The 22979-nt window shown below is 38.4% G+C and overlaps 1 protein-coding gene across 2 annotated transcripts in view; it reads right to left on the minus strand.

The window, feature by feature from the left end:
- Positions 1–22979, minus strand: part of DCBLD2 (discoidin, CUB and LCCL domain containing 2) — a 45959-nt gene that overhangs the window by 9593 nt on the left and 13387 nt on the right. Inside the window, exons 2-9 of one of the 2 annotated variants that reach the window (XM_030477170.1) lie at positions 17878–18105; positions 12757–12894; positions 11731–11782; positions 10313–10385; positions 7111–7244; positions 6388–6428; positions 3525–3740; positions 1857–1981 (exon numbers count right to left, since the gene is read on the minus strand). In XM_030477170.1, coding sequence (XP_030333030.1) covers positions 1857–1981; positions 3525–3740; positions 6388–6428; positions 7111–7244; positions 10313–10385; positions 11731–11782; positions 12757–12894; positions 17878–18105 — 1007 coding nt within the window. Of the gene's footprint in view, positions 1–1856; positions 1982–3524; positions 3741–6387; positions 6429–7110; positions 7245–10312; positions 10386–11730; positions 11783–12756; positions 12895–15552; positions 15673–17877; positions 18106–22979 lie in introns of those variants that run through there. The other variant, XM_030477171.1, reaches the window with a different exon arrangement.

A 22979-nucleotide genomic window follows, 5' to 3' on the forward strand; every position in this document is an offset into this window, starting at 1 on the left:
TTTTCTATGAGAAATCACTTTATTATTCCATGTATGATCAAACTCTCTCCCGTTTGCCTCTGTGCTGTCAAACAAAACTTTTCCAACACTGCAACTTTGTTACATCACTTTTCCCCAATGCAAGCATTTTATTCTTTTTCTCATACATGAAAATTTTAAGAAAAGCTTTTCTTGAGTACTGACAGGCTTCTATTTGCAAAGAGGACTACAGGAAAAACTTGGAAAAGCTTCTGGTCTCCTGAACAACGTTAGGAATTTCAAATATCTTTCAAAAAAACCAGGGAATAGCACCTCCTGGTTGGTCTGGTGTGCAATTACGTAAGACTCAAAGGGAGAAGCCTGGTGCATATGCATCCAAAAGCAAGCCTGCATCAAGTGAGATCATGTCAGAAAGAGGAAAAATCTGTTATTTTGAAGCCTAAGATACCAACCAGACTGAACCTTTTTTTCTGCCATTTAACTACAGCTGGCACTTACAGGGTGTGTATGGTTGGTTGTTCATGCACTGTACCTAACAATACAAAGAGTGCAAAAAAAGATCTGTTGCCTGCAATTTCAGGCTCCACAATTTGTTTCATTTCATGAACTTCAAAGAAAAAAAATAAAAAGGCAACAGCTGCACAGGTTTTCTAAGAAAATAATGTAACTAAACATGAAGCCTCGATAGAGCTGGGTGGCTCAGGAGCTGAAGTTGACATTTTATTTAACGGTCAGAAGAGGGCACTCAAAAACTAGCAAAAGACGCTGGATTGTTTGGTTGGGTTGTTGGTTGTTTTTTTTTTAACCTTGAATACTTCATACTAAGTCTTAATTCACATGCAGGTTCGAGGAGACGGACCAGCCCCAACAGTAAAGTCTCCTCCTTTCAGGAAAGCTTCCTATTAAGTTCAGTGTTCAAAAACCTCTCAATTTAACAAACAAGAAGATACTTCAACCTTTCACTTTGCTAATAGGATGCTACATTCTACCTTGAAACATTCTAAGCAAAGGGAAGAAAACCAAGTACTGCTAAACGGCTACCATGCTCAGGCCAGTTTCTAAAAAGTTACTAGGTTACTGTTACATGTATGTTATACCGCAGGCCTATGGAAGTAAGGTAAATTACATCCAAGAATTTTAAGAAAAAGAAGTAAATTCAAGTTCCAGTCAGGTTACCAAGAATCCTCTCCATCTGTTTAAGAAAATCTGCCCTGAACCATGGGGAAGACCACGTAGGACATTAATCTTCTCATTTTTACTGTCTATTAAATACTGCAAAACTGTAAACATAGAGGAGATAATCTTATCTTGCCACTAACATGAGGTAATTTTTCTGTGTGGCAAAGCAGTTGCAATCTGAACACACCGTTTCATTTCTTAAGAAAACTCCCCTCTGCAAGGGCTGTTCTATTATACAAGAAAAAAAACCACCAAACTTGTCAGTATTGGGTCAAAAAGCAAGACTGATAGAAACATCATAGAAGATAGAAAATTATACAGCCTCTAATATTTATTCTGTAACCACAAGAGGGTAAGAAAGTAAGCCTTAGTTTTTACATATACAACCTCTTTTGAAAGAAATCTGATTATTCTTAAAAGGGACACACTACCAGTCAGCCTACCATTGGCAACAGAAGTTTCTTGTACAGAATATTCTCACCCCCAGATACTAATAAAAATAATTTCTGAATTTCAGGACTGTTAAAATTCTTACATATTTGCATATTTTCATATTTCCTTCTATGTAGATGCCATTTATGATTCAAAATTACACGGAAAATGAAGTTATTTAATGTTTCCTCACTGTACCAGAATTAGTCTTTTTACAATTGTGAAATCTCCACAGAATATACCTAGAAAGTGTGTGGTATTTTTACCTTATCTTTATCCATGCCAGGTTCTCTGTATACTGTCCATTTCTGCGCGTCGTCACTGTATAAAATTCGGTAGGCTGAGACATAATAGTAGTACTCTGCTAAGGTTGATCCAGTAGTTATAATACCTGTGAAAATGAAGGTGCTCCATTAGACCAAAAACTGGTACCAGTTTTTAAAAATTAATAGATCAGCTTTTGAATCGAGCTACACACTTGGAATCTCCACTGACTCAGTTAGTTACATTTCAAAACGTTTATCCAAAATGCCAGGGTCTGAAACTTCTACAGTGACTAAAACTTAATAGTCATTTTACTTACTTTTATATTTTAATTCTCATGAAACAACCTTGCTAAGCACTTTTCCCCCACTTCTTGATACAAACAGCCTGCTCATTTGACCACGACTCACTTCTGTCTCCAGTACTGCTCCACCCTGCTTTTGTGTACTGCCAACCACAAAGCACCACTGAAAGAACCATAGCTTCCTAAAGCACACACTTCAGCACCACACAATGACTCATATAGGAAAGCTGTTTTGTAAAAACGTATTAGCACAGGAATTAGAGGAGTAATGTAAAGTCCAAACAGTCCCCAGGGAGGTAATAATAAGGCTGCTGGTGAACTAGAGTTGCTTAATGACAGGAAGCCAAGCTGCTGATAGCACAGTGTGCAGCTGAGCTTGAGAAAGAGACAAACCGATCAAAGGAGGATGTTTCACAATAGTCTTAAAGCCTGGGACTCTATGAAGCACTCTACCTAAAGCCACTTTGTATGTGATTTAAGTCAGACTGCAAACATGCCCATTAATAACATGTGAGTGAATCATCTCTGGACGATTAAATAAAACAGAAAACTCTTAACGGCAGCACAAAAGATACAATAGCTGCACTGCCACTACTTAAGGCTACCCTGAGGTTAAACCCAAACCATAAATGCTTAGTGCTTCGCTACTCAGTATGGGCCACATTGCCATCAACAGGAACAGGAAACCCTGAGCTCGCTCAACTCCCAAAATGTGAAGCAAGCCATCCAGAGCGCATTTGGGAAACAGCACCTCCAGTTGTCTCTCCTACAGTCATGGTCTACCACAAGATCTGCGAAGGAGCAGAGCCTAACCCAGACTGGCTGTCTAAGTCTGCACCGTTTGGTCATTTGCCGAGGGAAAGCACAACAGACTGCCGAGGGGCCCACCATCCCCAGCTCTCAGCCCAAATTCCACTTCAGGCAAGGAGGTGAGAGCTGGTTCACTCTGCTGCTATCTCGCATTGCACTCCAACTGCTCTATTCTGCTGTTGGATTCACTACAGCCATGCCGGGCAGTATAGAAAACATAGAAACAGAAGGCAGTACACCTGCATCAGAGGTACCAGTGGACTGACTGGATATGGATTTGCACCTCCAATGAGACAAGTCAGCAGCGGAAGCATCAAGGATCCAATAAAACCACAGGAAATGCTTCAACAAATTCTGATGGAAGAGGTGTTTTCTACTATGAAACTCCACCTGTTCAACTCCAGGCTCCAGTGTATTAGCTAGGACATGGAACCAACTTTGCTGTAATGATAATTAAACGTCACCTGGAGTTTATCTAAAACCAAGTACTAGGAAAAAGGATGTCAGTAACCAAACTTTTTGAGTGCTGCTTAAAAGCCAGATCAGATTCACTTACCTGTTATTCTCTTTTCTTTATTCAAGTCAATCTGCAGCCACTGATGTTCATCACTGATAAAAGCAGCCCAAGGAGGACCAACCCTTTTTAGTCTGGCATTTTCAGGTTTCCAGGTGTTCACTTGTCCTGTTTGGTCAGGCCACTCAAGAATAGATGATGCTGTGATCTGGGAATCAGGGATTACCCCAGATTCCATACCCAGTGTCCCATAGCAACCTGAGCAACAGAAAAGGAGGATTCAAAATGAAAATTCAAGTTACTCAATGATTTTACCTGCTTGGAGTTTAAGACTTTACATGCAAATATTAAACTGCCATCTAAGTTTATTCCATACCAATACTACCAACAAAACACACTGTCTTCTGCTTTTTAACAGTGATGCTGGAACCAAATTTGGGATCATGACTGTTCTATGATTTGTGTCTGTTCAAGAGCATGTGGATATTCCCTCAGTCACCACCCACACAAAGCGCTACACGAGAAGCTCTGGGGGAGCTGTCATGGTTTAGAAGTATGTATGGTTAACAAAGGGATGGGAAACAGACTACTTGATCATTCCTTTTTTGTGTCTACAGAACTTCTTGGGTTTTAAACTCACCTTGGTACCACAATGTTAATTTGAACAATACACCAAAGCATGTAGGAAGCCGTGTCATAATCCTGGTCTTCAGCTCAAACACACCCTTGAAATCAGTTGTATTTTTTTTGTCGCCATTCTTACTAAAAGTTTCTTCCCATGTCACATTCTGGTGATGGCTAAAAAATATCTCCTAAATTCCTAGCTAAACTTCCTTGTGGTATTTGATATCCCATTTGCTGTTTGTTAAAATCTTGTTCTGTGGTGACGACGGTTTTCCCCTCACACGTGTATTCCCCAGACATATCACTAGAGAGCAATCTTTGCCTTCAGTCAGCCAGCCTGAACAACCAACCCAGCATGGCTTCCCTTTTGCTGTGAGCTCCCTCTCCCCCTGCAGGTGCCCCTGCAGCCCTTCTCTGCATCAAGGTTGGGTGCTCATGCCTCAAGGGAGGCACAGGTGGCAGAACTGAAGTGCCACTGGATCCCAGACAAAGCCTTGCCAATATCCTGTCTGATGGCATTAATAGCTCGTTGTCTCTACTGGACATACTTTACCTGCTACAGCAGACGATTACATTAGCGCTTCACTAGCCAAATCTTTTCCCTCATCTGTCATTTCTATCTAATATGCTGCCAGCTTGAAGCAGAAATGCCTGAGACTCTATGTACCCAACCTTATGCTTTTTGTTTTGCGATTCTTAATTTCTATTACTCAAGTCTCAAAGTCAGCCAAGTTTTCCTGTACAAAGTTTCATCTTCCTCTGCACTGACCACACCTCTAGCATCAATAACACACTCCTCTATTTTGTACCAAGTTGTGAAATCAACTGTTACAGAGGAATCATATAAGTAACTTCACCACAGTCTGATAAACCTAATTTGAACATACTATGGAATCCCTTTTCTCCTTCAGCTAACTCCCAGGCCACCCAAGTACACACATTTTAATCTAGACCTGCACCTCGTCTCTATCTTATTCAATAATTTCTCAAATGTGTCACTGAAACCCAGATCAGCATTTTGTCCTAGCTCTTTGTATTTCCAGGCCATTTAATTCCTTTCATATACACTATCAGATCACACTCTGAAAGACAAAAAAAACAACCCCAACAAAACAATAAACCCTGCCTTGACCACTGTGTTTAATATTCTCCATGCGTAAGGTCACCAGACATGCAATTCCTTCTTCCAGCTCTTGCAGGGGTCTGGGAGAGAAATTACTTGAATATTATGTGGATTATATTTTCTCATGTTTGCTTGTTTGTATACATTTCCATCTCCAAACACTCCTGCCCATCAGATTCCTGCCTTTATATCCCAATTCAGCGTCACTTTTGTTTATATATTAGGAAAAGTATTTGTTTACTTTTGAAGAGTTTGTGTATGATTCTCCCCCCTCTTTTTTTTTTTAACCTTTATCCTTACAGAAAACAGATAAAATGCTTTTGTTAGGGTTTTTTTATATTGTTATTAAAACAGTTAAAGAGACTAAGGAAAGGCCACTGATTTCACAATACTTCTAACATCCATTCAAAGATGGCATTTAGAGTGACTTACAGAAAAGCTACCTTCAATTTAGAAAACTACAGCTAATTTATTTATAAACCAGGAAATTGCTAGAAAGTAAAAACATGAAAAGCAGTAAAGCTCTAGAAAGGAGTAACACTTGTTACACCAATCAGCAACCTGGTACACATTTGAGAAAAAACATGGTGGCCAACAAGGAACACAACTTACACACAGCGCAAGGCCCAAGAGATGCCCTTCCTGAGCAAGAGACAAGTAATTTATCACATAGCATTCAGCTGCAAGAGTATGGGAAGAGAAAAAGTAAAAGGGGATGGAAAAAGTTGAGGAATCATTTTGGGATTTAGCTTTCTTAGTGGGCAACAAGGAAAGTGTAAAAAGTAAACCTGGAAAAAATGTAGAATGCACAGTTTTTATAAATAACGAGCAACTCTTGAGCACCCAGCTCTGCTTTAGCAGTATGTTTAAAGTATAGGAGTCACTTTAAACCAGACTATGAGAGGAACATAACTTGAAAGAATCTCTTTTTGCAGATAAGCAGGTTTAATTTACACATCAATGTATATATAAATCTAGTGATGATTAATCATCAAAATAAGGTAGTAAAGTAATTAAAACATACACGTTAGTGAGGAATGCAGGAAAAAAGTCTAACTAGAACAAAAATTAAGAAATAAAACACCTGCACACTTACTTATTTATACTCACAAAATTTGTGTGAAAGTATCAACGTGTAATACATGTGATAATGCTTACCGCTCGTCTTGAACGTGAAAAGACTGGTAGATAACGGTCCCCTGCAGAGAACAAAAGAAGATGGTTTCTGTGGTAGTCAGTAAGGAAAAGGAAACGAACTGTTCAATTTATTTTTCTTACCTGACTGCTTGCCACTGAAACCTATGCAGAGATGCCTAAACAACCACTTCACAATTAAAGTAACACTTCCCATCACCAAGTTGGCAGCACTTTCATTACAAACACCTTTCCAACTGAAATCTAGTCCAGAGATACTATCCGACTTAAAGGCTTTCAAACAAACATCTGCCCAGCAAAACGCAAGACTTCATTAAAATGCCTCCCTTTTAAATTAAGCTAATCACAATATCAAGAATCAATCTCCTCTGATTGCTTTCATTCCTGGGACTTTTGAGATAAGAAGACATGCTCTTTCCCTGCAACTAGAAAGCTGTCGTTAAATTATTCTTTTTCCACAGAGCATTAGGACTTTATGGTCATGCCATGCATTTTGGAAGATAAAACCTACTCCTTGCAGAATGTGGAAAATTCATCTTTATGGTCTAGAGGTTAAAAATTCATGATAAAACAATCACACCATAGCAAAAAGAGCATTGTGAGAACCTTCCAGACAAGAACCTGTCCATGGAGCACATAGCTCCCCCAGCTGAAATAAATCCCACAATTAGACACTACCAAGTCCTAAGGTGCTAAATACAATGAGAAGATAGGAAGTACACTTACACTTTTGAGGTGACATTGTTAGCCAGGGAGCCTTCATAGTATGGAATGCCCTTGCTGATTACAACGTTAATTTGGCCACCCAAAGTATTTGACACAACACCTGCATGAACACCAGCCATACAAAGTGATGATGACTTGAAGAGGAGAGAAAAAGGAAATTTACCTGTTTTGTAAATAAATTAAATACCACACTGTATATTGTAAATGCTACATTGTCTAGTTATAGTCTTTGTTATTATTACATTAAGACACCGTTCTTATTTAACCGTATCTCCGTTATTTAGAAACCATTCATCTTCAGTTTATTATGGAATTAATAAAAACACAAAAAGAAGGTCCTACATTTCAATGCATCCTCACCCAGACGTATTTGGAATATAACTCTTGTAATTAAATAAGCTCAAACAAACAGTAAGGCGAATGAGCCTGAAAAAGCCAGACAGCCAGACTTTCAGCCTACAATAAATCTACTATGTTGGACAACAGAAGTTGAATATATAAATACATAGGCAACTTTTTAATAGAAAGCACACAAAGTATGTTTATTCATTTCCTCACAATTAACGAGTGGTGCATTGCAGGTTTTGTAGCTGTTAGCTGATGGGTTATATTTTTTATTTTAACTCATGGTTTAACCACAAAGCACTCTGATCCATACAAACCCACACTAATACATCAATTCCTTCTAAAGAAGCTGATTACCTAGGTTGTACAGGTCAAGAGATATCAGTTACTCAAAAAGTTTTTGCAGGACATCCTGTTCTTTTCTGCTCTCACTGAAAAACTGTTAGCCTAGATCCACTAACAAATGTCTCAGTGGCACTTCCATTTCCCTGGCTTGCATGCTAGCTGTGCCACAGAGAGCAGGACTGACTCACTACACCCAGTCCTTCAGCACAGCTTAGAGTGAGCAGAGCAGGACACCCCTGTCTCCTGGACCAAAACTAGCCCAGGAGATTTTCTCCAGCTGGGAAGCAAACCCTTCCAGACCAAGAAACACCCTAGTGCTCAGGAGCAGAGAGACACTCCACTTCCAAAAAAACCTTACCAGCAGTGGTTTTGCACCCATCCACCATGTCCACCAAGGTTTCTGGAAATCATTGGCTCACAGGCAACAGGCACAGAACAGAGCTATTCACAGGTGTTCCTGCAATGTGCAGCACTGGGCCATGCACAGCCATGTTGCGATTCTGCAGCCTCTCACATCAATGAGGCTGGGATCAACCTGAATTTTAGAAGATCGAGTGGGCCAAGTTGTCTGTGAAGGACACTGGGTATCTCCCCATACACCTTCCAGAAACCACATTTAGCATGTTATTACTAGTGTGGTATCCCAGTGCGGACTTGCCCGAGTTGATAAACAACAGATGGTGACTGCAGATTTTTATTTACTGTTAACAGTTGCTCCTTCCAAACAAAGTCCACTGCTAGCTGCTGCTACTAAACATATCTGCTGCACTACTCTGCCAACCAGTCCACTGGGTGCTGTAGAGTCTCAACACAAAAGGTATCAGCAGGTCTTTTCCAGAGAAGGAAGACTTCATGAATGATTTTCCTCCTCACACTATTTTAAAAACAGAACAACTTTCTCCACTGTGGCTTCTTTAGAAATAACTGCATGGTGCAGCAGGCCAGGATGCCAGTATCTCTCAAACTAACCGGCAAAAAAACCTGCTCACCAAGACTTTTCCAAACATAATTCTCCTCAGTATATTCACACATAGAAACTCTAATCCCATTCTCCATCCCAAAAATATCCCCAAAGCTTTCTAAATAAATGTAATTGCCTCATTCATGCTGCAGCTCCTCTTTCCTTTCCTACATTTCCTTGAAATAAGAGCGAAGGATTGTGCAGTAGATGAAGCTCTCTCCTCTCCCTGCTCACCAGAAGATGGCAGCAATGAGAGCTCCAAGTCCTCAAGGACTGTGGGCATTGGAGTCACACACAAAAGAATCAAGATTTAGGGTATTTTTTAAACCAGCACGCAGCTGCTATCATTTGGAAGAGATGCATGAGAAATCTGTATCTGCAACTTGGTCTAAAGGGCCAGACCATTTGATTTGTTTCCACACAACCTGACTTCTGGGAAATTTTCTGTCTTTTTATTCAGAGCAATAAAGTATACTAGAAGTCACAGGACGTTTATTTCCTTAAGTGTCCTTTTTCCTCCATGGAAAACAATTTTCCCAGATTTTGGCAAAAAAAACTAAAAACCAAACCAACAAGCAGAACTCCCACAGATGCTGCCAATATGTTAGGCAGAGAATCAACTTCATCTTGTTACTAGCTACAAAAATTACCTCACAGCCATTTAGAGAGTACTCACTGTGGACCAGAACATATAACACAGTTACAGTGTAATGACATTTTTGCATATGGGTAATTATTTAAGCAGGTATCCTAGGATTTAGATATTTGAGAAAAGAAAATCAGAGAGGCACACTTCAGGTTTGTATTTAATATTAAAATTTTTGCTTACTAACATTTTTTGTCTTTCCTTTGTGCCAAATCTAATGGCTTCCTAAAAGAGTATTTTAAGGTAAACAAAGAGATTTAATGTAATCTTTTACTAGATTGCTAGCAAAATTATAATCACTTAACAATAAACAAAGCAAACTCCCTCCAGTCCTAAGGCAGGCTAATTCAGTTGTAGAAGCTTACATCAGAAAAACAGTATATAGGGTTTTGTAGTGTTCTAAGCAAATAGTACATTATGAACAATTTTAATTTCCCGTTTATAGAACTATTAATGTTACAGTATTAACTCTGTTTTGCAAATGGTTTTATAGCTGCCAAGCATAAATAGTAGTTCATCTCTCATGTGGTAAATAAAGATAACCACTGAGACCCTCTGTTTAGAAAGGCATTACAGTTGTCAAAACCAAGATGGCATCATTAAAAGAACTGGTTCTCTCTTTATAAATCTGAATTTCCCAACCTGAGAAAGCCAATAAAATAAACAGAAAGTAGAACACAATATTTTGATTGATCCACCTTTCTCTACCACACCACTTCTTGGAGATGGCAACATCTGAAGCACCAGGCACTTAGCAGCTATTCGAGTATCATGCTATTCAGCTTTAGGAGGAACACATTCCAGAACCCAGGCAGCAGAACTAACGTGAAGAACTATAACTGACTTGTAATTATACACTGTGTGTTTTACCAAAACTCTCATAAGCCCACAGTATTTTTACTCACATCTCTGTATCCATGGGGAATAGTGCCTGAAATATCAGCAAAAGGAATCACACATCCAGCTGGACAATACTTGCTAGAAGAAAACAAAATATCAAGTCAAGAAATGCATGCAACTACAAAATAGTCACTGTGCTTTTGATTTACAATACACTGTTATCATTCATATATCACTATTTAAGGATATATCCTAATTGAAGACCTATCAAATCAGACAAAAAATAGGAAGAGAAGTACACAACAGGAGAACAGACATTTGAAGAAGATTTTAAAAAGTCTCATCTGAAAATACAGTTCTAGTCTCAATATAATAAAGCCAGCATTTTATAATATAAACACGGCACGGCTTCTGTAAATTGAAAGTCATATAGGTAACGATATTAACAAATTTTATTTTATAAACTAGACACCCGCATCTCTATTTGGTTTGCATCTTTAAATAATACATCTGAAAAGTAATGCTATTATATAATATTTCCTCGCAATGCTTTGATCATAAAGAACTGGCCAAATTCAGTTACTACCACTAGCTCATGAAAAGCAAGAGGCAAGACATCTGCACCTCTGATGCAAGCCATGTTCATGTCCTGGTGTCATTTCATACCGCATAAACAAAAACTATTAAATCTTCATAAATCTTCAAGACCTACAAGTGAACTGGAGTAAACCATTAACATTTTCACTGTAGTTCAACAACAGTTGAAGCAACACTGCAGGTACCACGAAAATAGTGGGATTCAGAGACTTAAGCACATGTGGTATAAGGCCAGAACCTACAATTAGAGCCCTATTTTGGAACTTGGGAAAATTAAAGAGAAATGCAAAACTTGCACTTTGAAACATTTTATGATGGCAGGGATGAATTTCTCCAAAAAGTAAGTTTATGTACTTCATACGTCTGCAGCTTTAAATACTGCCCTTGCTTTAGATGGAAATGGAGAAAGATAAAACAGGAAAATTACTTAAGTTTCCCCCATCAGAAGGTACAGCATTTTATGTCTCCAAAGAACCTCATTAATTCACACCAAACTGTGAAATGGGTTTGCAATTTTTAACACATTTCATAGTGTTCCTTATGTAACTGTAATATAAATTTCAGCATTCAAGGTGTATACCTGCTGTAATAAATGTTTCTAAAAGCAACATTCTTTCTATGGGAATAAAATATCAGCTTCTATGTGTTAATGCAAATTAACGAGGTTCTACTGTATACTGCATGTAAATAACAAAAATGGGCAGACAGAGGGAGAAAGGAGGAGTGCAAAGGTCAAAATTATTCAGCTCTAACCCTGATTAGTTTGTTTCTTAAGTTCTCTGGACAGCCAAAGCTGCATCAAGTACACGTAACAGAGTGAAGTAGAAACACTTAGATGACTTCTTTAAAGAGATTGAGGGGGAAACAGGTGAAAAATCAGTCTTACTTGAATTCTGGTTCAGAAAATTGACTTGCATTGTCTAAACAGGTAATTAGGTCTGTAAAGAAAAAATGTTAGGTCAAGAGGATGATACAGAAAACAAGTTTGAGTATGCTTTTTAAAGTACACAAAACCAGAAGTCTCAGAATGAAAAAAACACTTAGTTCCTACTAAGTTTTCTTGCAACAGATTTTGTATCACAGTAGAACCTTGATAATTTGCCTGAGTAAATCCGCTGAGAAAGTAACATAGGTAAGAACAGACACACTACAAAAATTCATTTTCTATGCAGCTTAGTTTTAATTTATAGCCATACCTCAGAGAACCAACCTAAGATAATTCAGAGATGCAAACTTATGCTCTTTTCACAAAATTAAATTAAAAATTAAATTAATAAACTAGCTGAACAGACCTGCGTTTTCAGCATCTAACAGTCCTACGGTACTGAAACTAGGCAGCATAGGGAACAAACATTAGGGTGACATGTTACTGGCATCCATGGCTGTTACTTTCATGTTTGTCTACAGTGTATCAGCATATGCAGTCCGAAATACAGAGAGAAAAGCATCAGAAAACCCACAGAAATGGCAAAAAGACTAAAAAGTAGTCAGCAGATTACATAATTAAAGAGCTGAGGGAGTATAGATTACCATTACTGAAATAAAATTTTCCATGACTGTATAAATACATACAGTTCGATAAGAAAACTTGTTCTTTATATATCACCTTGAGTGCTACCTGAAAAAAAATGTATTTTGTCCTTTATCTGAACCAGCTCTTTCATTTATAACAGATAACTCTGATTCTTCCTCTGCTATCCAAGGTAAGCTCTGATACCATTTTTTTAAAACTACAGTAACTTACAGTAAGTGACAGTCCAATTTCCTACAGAGAAGTATCAGGAAGACCACAGTAAAAGTCTTCATTTTTAGAAGGTAATTTGTGAAAATGTGCAAGTAAATAAATTAGTTCTGGATTTTTGTTAGCTCTAATTTTACCAGCACAGAAAAAATACCAAATGATTATAAATACCTGATTTGTCAGTGGTTGAATAAGCTGCAAGAAATCCACGTCCAGAAGTGTGTGTTCCACTCATGAACTGTACTGTGACTTCATTACTTTTTGAAGTAATTAAACCATCCATTTGAAAGCCAAACCCACAGTATTTTCCTATAGAGAGAAGGGGGAGAACAGACATGGACCAAAACCAACATATGTAATAAGTATCTCCTTTCATTTGCAGTGTAAGCTCATGTTACTTTTGGTGAATATTCAAAAACAAATGCAGTCAGTGACCATTTAAAGCAAATGGCAGAATATGGGTAATGCATTTATTTTGCCTCTGTCCACAGGTGTCTCTGATACCCTTAACCCTTGCAAATAAATGTGACCTTATCCCATTCACCCATAGACATGCATAACCCTTGCACTAAGTTCTTCCAAGGTCACAAGAAATCTGTCAAGGAAAAGGATCAAGTCAGGGCAAAGAGAAGCATCTACAGAAGCAAGTGAGAAAAAAGCCCTTCTCTTACGTCACCTATTGGGGCACTTCTTCCTTGTCAACTACTTTGTGGTTTCTTTCAACTACTTAATTTTGTACAAGAGCAGGCATGATTCACTGCACATCAGCACTAACATACAAGGATATGTGAGTACCATTAATGTAAACTGCCAGTTGGTTCACTTTCTGTTTTGCTGTATCTATAAAACCTAACAGAGTTTCTGCATCTAGATACTTCTCTTGTCATCCAAAATGACCAAAAGTAATACATTTTAAATTGAGATACTGCAGTCTGCAGATATTGACAATACTTGCCCTATGAAGTCACAGAATTACTATCAAATGACATTACCTGGATGAATGGCTGTTAAACAAACCCATGTCAACATCGAATTCTCCAGTCCTACTAACTAGAAACTTTAATAAAATACTGATCAGTTTATTAACTCATTAAGAAAAATAAAATAAAATCCACTTCTGTTCTACAGGCTCCCTTGATCATTCAATATTGTAAACCATCTATAATCTTTTTAAAATTCCAGCAGCAAATGACACTGCATATGTTTCAATTTACCATCCATTTATTTGCTTTCTTGATAAGTATGTTGTCATATCGTAAAATAGGAAAAGAGGAAGCCAGACTCCCTTCTCAACTAAAAGTAAATTACAATACTAAAGTAGAGTGAGTGGAATAACACTGCCCTGCAGGAGTAGTTCTTAAAAATATAATACAAAACAAATGTAAATATAACACAAATGAATACAATGTGTATGTCAAATTCCCTTAAAGAGTAAACTGCACTCTCAAATACTAATATAATTTCTAAAAAAATTGAAATACAATTTCCTATTGTTAATCAGAGCTTTCTAGATGTTGCTTACTCAGTTATTTTTTGAACAAAGCAAGGGTATTTTCTAATGAAAAAACCCAGAAAATAGTTTCATGAAATTTATAATATTATACAAATATAACTTTACCTCAGTTCACTACTTAAACTGGTTATCAGCAATAGTTACAAAGAAGTAAGGCTCCACACTGACCCCATGTTTTGCTCTAAATCATATTTCAATGATTAACTGCATTCATTATGATGAACTGCGTCATTTTTGATGAACTGATCAGCATGAGACTCCTCTGAGGGTAGGTCAGACTGTCCTCAAGTCACCACTTATACTCTTCTTCAAGCAAATACACAAGGCAAGACATTTAAATCTCGCTTGGATAAACCGTTCAGTGGTGCATGCACCATGGAGATACAGCCTTTGACAAACCATAGACTGATGTACCTTCTGATTCATGGCAAGACACACTTCTGAGACTATAAATCATTTTCTAACTTTCCCTGGCCTCTCAACAGATTTTTAGCAATCTTTTCAAAAAGCAGGCACTAGAAATGGACAAAACGTGACTGCCGTGACACCTCTGCCAATGGTGTGTGCAGAAGATGTGATATTGCTATTTTGTCTGTACTTATCCACTGAAGGACTCCAAGAGCTTTTGTGCAGCAACATTACAGCAGGAGAGGGAATTCCCACAGTAGCTTACATTCTGTGCTCCTATAGATCTGGGCTTGCGTTGTCTATATTAAATAAGTACATCTGACTGTAGATGCACAATGGTTGGACTGTGATGAAATCAAACAAAACATACCTCTAGCTCTTACTTAAACTAGAGACAAGCTTAACACAATGGATTTGAATCTTCTTTTTTGATAAATATTCAAAAGACTTGTAATGAGAACTAGTCCTTAAAAGCTTCATTCGAAACCTTCTCTGTTTATCAATGAACCAACCTACTAATAATTCATTTTTTAACCTAATCAGTCAATTTTCAAGTCATTTTGGGTTAAAGTTGGTATCACTGAATTTCAGATTTTATGTAGTACAAGTATTTTAATGTTAGACCATGTCAGGAGTCCTGAATGGAAAAACTCAGGATAAATCCAGATTTTCTCCAAACAAATTCAGGTCACTGTTTAATCTTTCCAGTGTTTGTTGCTTCAAACATGAACATTCAAGAATCTGCATCATCTGTATCTGACACTGTTACTATCACTGCCTGTTCTGTGATTTAATTTATTAAGAGCAGAACACCACACACATTCGTTCAACATACCGTGCTACTACACCAGCTGGGAACAGCTGAACGTCAAGAGAGACAAACGAAGTAGGAAACTTACTCGAACCCATTAAGTCACTTGTAAAAGTGAATAATAGACTTATCAGAACTGGACGTTCCTTGCCATGTAAGGACTGCAGCGTTTCCTATTTTAGACCAAGTCTGGCTCAACAGCTCCAAGCACATACTTATTTTCACACACACTTACCTAGGTGACAGCTGGAAAAGAGGGTTAACAAAGCTAACATTCCACTGGCCTCTTATAAAAAGACTCAGTTTAGTGGATCGGCGTTTGAGTTGAACAAAGCCAAATTTGATGAAGTAAATCTCTCTTTCTCTCTCTCTCCAGATTAAAGCTTAGAAAAGAAAACAAAATGAATCTGCACAATAACAGCTAATTTTAGTGAAGGAAGAATGAAATTCATTCTGATTTTTATGCAAAGTAACCAACAAGGGCCTTTGAACCCTACAAATACCTTGATGTAGATGATAATGTCACACTGCTATTTGAAAAAAACCCTGCCTTATAGTAACGAAATTCAATTTGTCCTCTTCTAGGGGGCAAACATTGAACTATGGACATTATCAGAAGACGGAGGATATTTGAACTACACAACTTTTGAAGACTGACATCCTTTAATACCACCAAGAGGAACAACTCCAATCAGAGTAGTTCCATATAAAAAGAAAGGCATCTCAGGTAAGATGCATATACTACTACTTTTTTCTTCCCCCCCCCCCCCCCCCCCCCCCCGTTAATGAAGATCCTCACAGTTTTGCAATTCCCTCTCCACTGATTATAGGACCTCTGCAAGCTACTGGGAAGTGTCTGGGGAAAAAAAAAAAAACCAAACCCAAAATCATTACAGGAGAGTTTCCTTTGAGAATCTGAAGAATCCAGGATTATTATAGGATCTGTGTTGCATTTACCATCTAGTTGTTGCATGCACAAACAAAATGTAGGATGTTCTGCTCTCATTGTTATACAACATCATTTTTTTAGGATACAGGAATTGAAGACAGACATTTACATATGCTTTAACAACAGTAAGCAAAATGCAATGACTTGGAATACTCCGGCATTCCAAACAGAGAGTTCATCTGCTGAGCAACAGTGGCAAGTGTATTTGAAATGAACATGTCACCAGCAAAAGACAATCAGACTACTGCTTTCTTCACCACTTTATTTTGAAGTTTTTTTATTTTAAAGTCACAGTTGCACCTGTACTCCCTCCCTGTACAGAAGACCTATACGGCATACAAGAGAATCTTTCCTTACCTGCTCTTTCTAGCAGTACTATCATAGTAAATTTAGTAAAACTGGTCCCTGATGTCTGTTCTTCTACCGTGATGAAGCACACACAGCACTCCTCAAAGATTTGCAGGTAACTCATGAAGGTCAGCAAGGCCAAGTGCAAAGTTCTGCACCTGGGTTGGGGCAATCCCAAGCACAGCTACAAGCTGGGTGGAGAATGGACTGAGAGCGGCCCTGAGGAGAGGGACTTGAGGGTGTTGGTCAACAAGCTCAACATGAGCCGGCAGCATGCGCTCGCAGCCCAGAAACCAACCGTAACCTGGGCTGCATCAAAAGGAGTGCGACCAACAGGGTGAGGGAGGTGATTCTCCCCCTCTACTCCACTCTTGTGAGACCCCACCTGCAGTCCTGCATTCGGCTCTGGGACCCCCAACACAAGAGGGATGTGGACCTGCTCAAGCAAGTCCAGAGGAGGCCACAAAGATGACCCGAGGGCTGGAGCACCTCTCCTGTTATGACAGGCTGAGAGAGCTGGGCTTGTTCACCCTGGAGAAGAGGAGGCTCCAGGGAGACCTTAGAGCAGCTTTCAGTACCTAACGGGAGGCTACAAGAAATCTGGAGAGGGACTTTTTACAAGAGCATGTAGTGATAGGACAAAGGGTAATGGCTTTAAACTGAAAGCAGGTATATTTAGATTAGATATTAGAAGGAAATTCTTCACTGTGAGAGCAGTGAGACACTGGAACAGGTTTCCCAGAGAAGTTCTATCTGCCCCATCGCTGGCAGTGTTCAAGGCCAGGTTGGACGGGGCTTGGAGCAACCTGCTCTAGTGGAAGGTGCCCGTGCCCCTGTCAGGGTGGTTGGAACTAGATCTTTAAGTTCCCTTCCAGCCCAAACTATTCTATGATTCCTTGATATGAAGCTCAGGAAGAACACAACGCTGATTACAGAATTACTGAAATTACTTTCTTTACCTTATTGGCGACTCCTGTAAATAAAAAACACTTCCTTCTTTCATCACTTCTCATAAGACTCGAAATCCACACTGTACAAAGCAGTGTATGATATATTCAGGCAAGGTCTTACCCTGCCCAATATCCAACTGAATGATAACAGCTTTCTAGGGCTACGAAAAAGTACTTAACCATACACCCAGTAGTTACTCTATGCTCAGAGCAGGTAAACAGGAGAAATTTTAAAAGTAACAAAAGTACCAACAGTATATTCAAGTTCTGTACAAGTCTATAGCTTTCAAATACCAATAATAAAAGCTCCTACCTATCTCTGTCCTGGTGGGGCCAATCCCATTGTGAACTCTTAAGTAACTGGAATGACATGAATCTGAGTCATCAATATCAAAATCACCAAATTTCAGCTGAACTCGCTGCCCAGGCTTTACACGAATTTCCCATTCACAAACTGTGCTATTGGGAGAGGTCTGTGGGTAGTTTATCGAAGCAAGAGTTCCACTTTCAGGGCCCAGAATGGTGTGTCCACATCCATCACCTACAAAAGAACAAAAAAAAATTAGCTACACACATTCATCTTCAAAGCTTCACTGGTGATTTAGTCATCCTGCGTTTTAGCAGTGGTATGGGATTTGTTGGGTTTTTAACTGTACTAATCACATTGCAAGTAAACACGAAGGTAAGTCGCATGCAGATGGAACAGCAATTGTGAGAAAATACCATTCAACTAATGTTGCATAATGTTTAGATTCTCATGACAGATGACCAGAGAGCTGCTACAACTTACTCAACAAGATAAAAATTAATCCATAACAACTTAAAAAATTGCACAGACGGTACAGAAAGTGTCCCTTCTATTTCATGTTCCCTTAACACCTATGTACAAAAGAAAAAAGGTTCTGAAAAGGAAGGAGAAACCTGCTAATAGAACAAGAGCACATCAATTTTATAGCTGTTACTGTATTCACAGCACAATGAAAAAGAAGTGAAAAGGCAATGAACAGCAAATACTCTACTGAAAATAACTGCCAGGTCTGACCATCATCAAACAGCTAGTGCATTGTTTTGTTGCAGGAACAATATTAAAGATGACTTGTTTAAAAATGGGAAAAAAATAGCACAAATTGTGTATTCTCAAAATCAAATTATAAAGAGCAAACTGATAAATCTGTTTACTCAACAGTAATTCTGGTGAGATTGCAGTGCACCACTGCACCCTTTCACTAGCATTCAGGGCCCGCAGCCACAGGAGGCAAGGGGGAGCTGCCTGGGAGCAGCACCATAGATGTGGGGTGCTGCCCACATGGGGCTTTGTGGGACATGCCCCACAGAGGCCCCTCAGGATGCAGCAGCCCTCTGGCTCGCCCTGACCCTGCTGCAGGTGACCTTGCAAACCGCTCCGTGGCCTTCACTGCACAGGGCATCACCACTGCCCCACAGGATGGGTGCGCCCTGGGCCTGGCTGCAGTCACTTGCGTTAATGGGAATATGGCTGAGGGGGTGGTGAACGGTGTGGAACGGGACATGTGGAGAAGCGTCTGTCTGTCTATGTATGTAGTACAAGAAGTTTAATTATGTGTTCTTTTTGAAATAACGTTCTTTCAGTAACATCAACCATCACCAGCTCTTTGTAAATTACTCTATCAAGATGCAACGAAGTATTCCAGAGCACAAAGACACATCCATCAAAATTAACACCTGCAGGAACATAAGCCCCACAAAATACACCTCATAACATTTCCAATTTATTTTTGTTAGCACTGGAGGCTAAAAAGCCTATTTATTGAATTTAGTCCCATGAAAAGGGTAGGCCAGGAACAACATTATCATTTTCAAGATTTGACACTAGAAAGTCCAGAGATCTTTTGCATGCGATCTGTACACGTTATCCTAAAAGAGTCAGGACCTTTCAAGGATCTTGAACAACGTAATGTGAGCAAAAATAGCAAAGACAAAAATCAGATTAGATATGGTGCTAAAAGACGTCTTCGACACCACTCCAAATACACTTATTATCTGTAGGTCCATTTTACCCTTCAAAATGCTTCTGTATGCAGTTCCTACAAAGTGATTACGACAGACTTAACATTATGTCAAGATTTCATAATGATCAGAAATTCACAATGATGAACATAATTTGTATTGACGGATGTTTGTTTTGACAGCTAGAAGTGTCAGTCTGAAAGTGTTTCATATTGCACACTAATATGTCTAGTTCCTCTATTAAACACAAAAAGGTACGCTAAACTTCAGGAACAAAAGTTGTACACATATTTAAGACTTATAACTAATTTTCAAAATTCTTAAATGTGTTTCACCCAAGACTGAATGGAAAAATAAGTCCAACACACATGGGAAAAATGCAAAAGCACATGATTGCTATAACAAAACCTATTCCCTTTATAATCTGAGCACACTGAAAGAGCTGCATGTTCTAAATGCTAAACTGCTGCTGGTATATACAGAATCACAAACAGACAAAACTAGCTTTTTTTCTTGCTAGCAGTCTTGAATCAAAATGATGAATCTTCTTTGGAAAAGGTAACTGGAATATCTGCTTTGGTAAAATCAAAAATTTCTATTTGTAAAGCTGCTGTTTAGCCATGTTTTTCTTCATGCAATTTTAGTAATTTCCTTTAAAACACTTTGTTCCATCCCATGACAGATATTATTTCCATTTGGGTGACAGCTGATAAATTACTTTCCTAAATTACTGTTGTTCTAATATATGAGACACAATTGTCCAATGTTACAAGAGGTAACTTAAACCTTATGTTTTGTGTAACATTCCAATCCTGGTTTCTTCCCAAAGGCATGCTATAAACCTAAGAGCAAGTGAAAATTTATCATTCAAAACCTGCATGGCCTTGGTTTATTAGTTAGTAAACTTTTAAATGTCAGATTCCTTATTAGTTGCAATGTGCTTAACAGTCAAGAAAAATACCAATTCCTTTGCTAGTAAACTGGCTTTTCGCAAGCAAGTACTCACACAAAATACACAGAACTCATTAACAACAATAAAACCAACAAATACATACTAGCTCTTTATTCATGGTGATATTTGTGGCTAGTATTTCAAAACTTTTTATACTGCAGTCATGTAAAAATAATTTTCAACATAAACAGCAGCGAGTTTTACGTTATGGCCTAAATAAAAACAATAAGCCAGTTAACCAGTTCTGTGCTGTTCCTATCCTGTGACAGGGGTAAGCAACTGTTTAAAGATTGAAAGTATTGTGCAGATACACTACTATAGTGGCCTTTTGAACATGAAATCATAGTAACTTTCACCTGTACAGGCAGATACATTGTTCTGAGCACATTTAAGTAAAATAAAAATGCTTGTGTGATGTAGAATAATTATTTGGTAATGAATTATTTCTCATTTCAAGGTGCCTGTTATTGGAGTGCAGTAACCACACAAATGCTGTTTCTTACAACCAGGAATACCAACAATGCACCTGATAACGTATCATTGATTATTCCCTAAGCTTTTGCATCTTAAGCCTATGCTGTTGGAAGTCTTGAGTCTCTTCTTTGTCCCAAATAGTAGTACTTGAACTTGTAAATTTCTGCAGTTAAAAGTAGGAAAGATCATGCCTAATATTGACTTAAACCATCCTCTTCCCTACTTTACTGATTTAAACCATCCTCTTCACTAGTTTGCTGTTCAGCTGTCTCCAGCATGAAACAGTACTGGCTCTGCATTTGTATGATGAACAGAGCACACTTTTCTGATGAGGAAAACCACTCCAAAAACACTCCTACACATTTAGGTGATAAAAAGCAAATAAAATATTGTAAGTTTTAAAAAGACATTTTCTTTTAAAGACACATTACTAAGAAATGTCAAATTTCCCACTGTAGCTTGGAACAATCAGTCTTGTTTCCACTGGCTAGATAGGAAAACTTTCTAACCCATCTCACACAATTTAATGGAAATGCAAACCTCAAATCTGACTTTTATTGTAGGCTTTCTGGAAAATAAGTGAGGAAAAATACTCCTCTAATCTAGCCATATTGAAGAACTTGCTCTCAAGTCATAGTAGAAAGGAATGGAAACGGAAAAAAAGTTGTGCTGAACTGCTTCTACAGCATCATCTTACTACGAAGCTAATTTTTAAAAGCAGCTTATTTCAACTGGACATTTTAGATCTCTTTATTGTGCGTTTCATTTCGGCTAGTGATAGCAGAAGTGCCAGACACTTCATGCCTGAAGAATTTAAAGGTTACCATTGCACGTCCGGCATGCAATGTACAGTCTGCCAAGGGCAGAAGCATCATTCAGGAGCTATTTGGAAATTTCTAAAAACCACAGTTCCAGTGAAACTTGCAGAACAATGAAACCTCATTTTATTTTATTGGTACTATAAAAAGGTAGCTCTTTATGTAAGTGGTGCTTCATTATTTCTGCTAAAGTTGTATAAATACCACCGATCAACTCCAGAGACACATACATAAATCCTGTATCAGTGGAGCAATCTGCAATACTCAGCAATTTCTCCAAGAAAAAGTACAGCCACATATATAGGAGTATTAGCTAGTTCATTCATTTTGAAGTCATTAAGTGCCACAGAATCTTTTGTTTCTGTTAGTCTGTGTGCATGAGAGTGGAGTATCTGAGAACACACAGAAGAGACAGACGTCGATTCCTAAATCAATTATTCATGAATGAGCTGATGACTTCTGTTGTCAGTACAGAGCTGAATGAGTCTTGCTTTCTTTCAGCCCTGTCACACCACAGACCTACTGCACTTGCAGGACAGACAAAACTCTTTGCAGAAGCAGCAGATCACATACACATTACACCTGATACTTGCTGGAAGGCCTGCATATGTGCATTGAGTGTCATGTGTCCTGAGGACCATGTACACAGCAAACGTGAGTAAGCTCAGCTTTTCACCAAAATGTGTGTTAGAAACACGCATGCCTCTTAAGAAGCTGGTAGAGGAAAGCAGACTGCTTTGAGACTGTCATCAGGAGAACCATTCATCTCTTCTGCAGGAGCCTTCGAATGCCGTCTGGATGAATTATCCTGACAGATTACATATGACCCCCAAGCTATGGCTCACTGATGTCTGATGAGATCAAGCAGATGATTTAAAATGCTTTCTCATACCTAAGTTCTTTACATCAACAAAATACAGAACGTGAACCAACATAAACATACCAAAACATTTTGGATAAGAAGAAAATGTAAGATTTAATAAAATGAAAGGATACTGGCATATGCAGGAGTGGGTGCTAAATACTCTATTAATACCCACCAAAAAAAGATTAATTATTCTCTATAGTTGTTGAAGTAAATTAATCAGAACTTCTCCCCCCTGAGATTAGCTGCTGTTAGTAACTGCTAATCTTGTTCTCTCTACCAAAACATGTTAAAAATTAATCTTTTAGACTAGAAAATGT

This window comes from Strigops habroptila, chromosome 2, assembly GCF_004027225.2.
Source record: "Strigops habroptila isolate Jane chromosome 2, bStrHab1.2.pri, whole genome shotgun sequence".
NCBI classification, from domain to species: Eukaryota; Metazoa; Chordata; class Aves; order Psittaciformes; family Psittacidae; genus Strigops; species Strigops habroptila.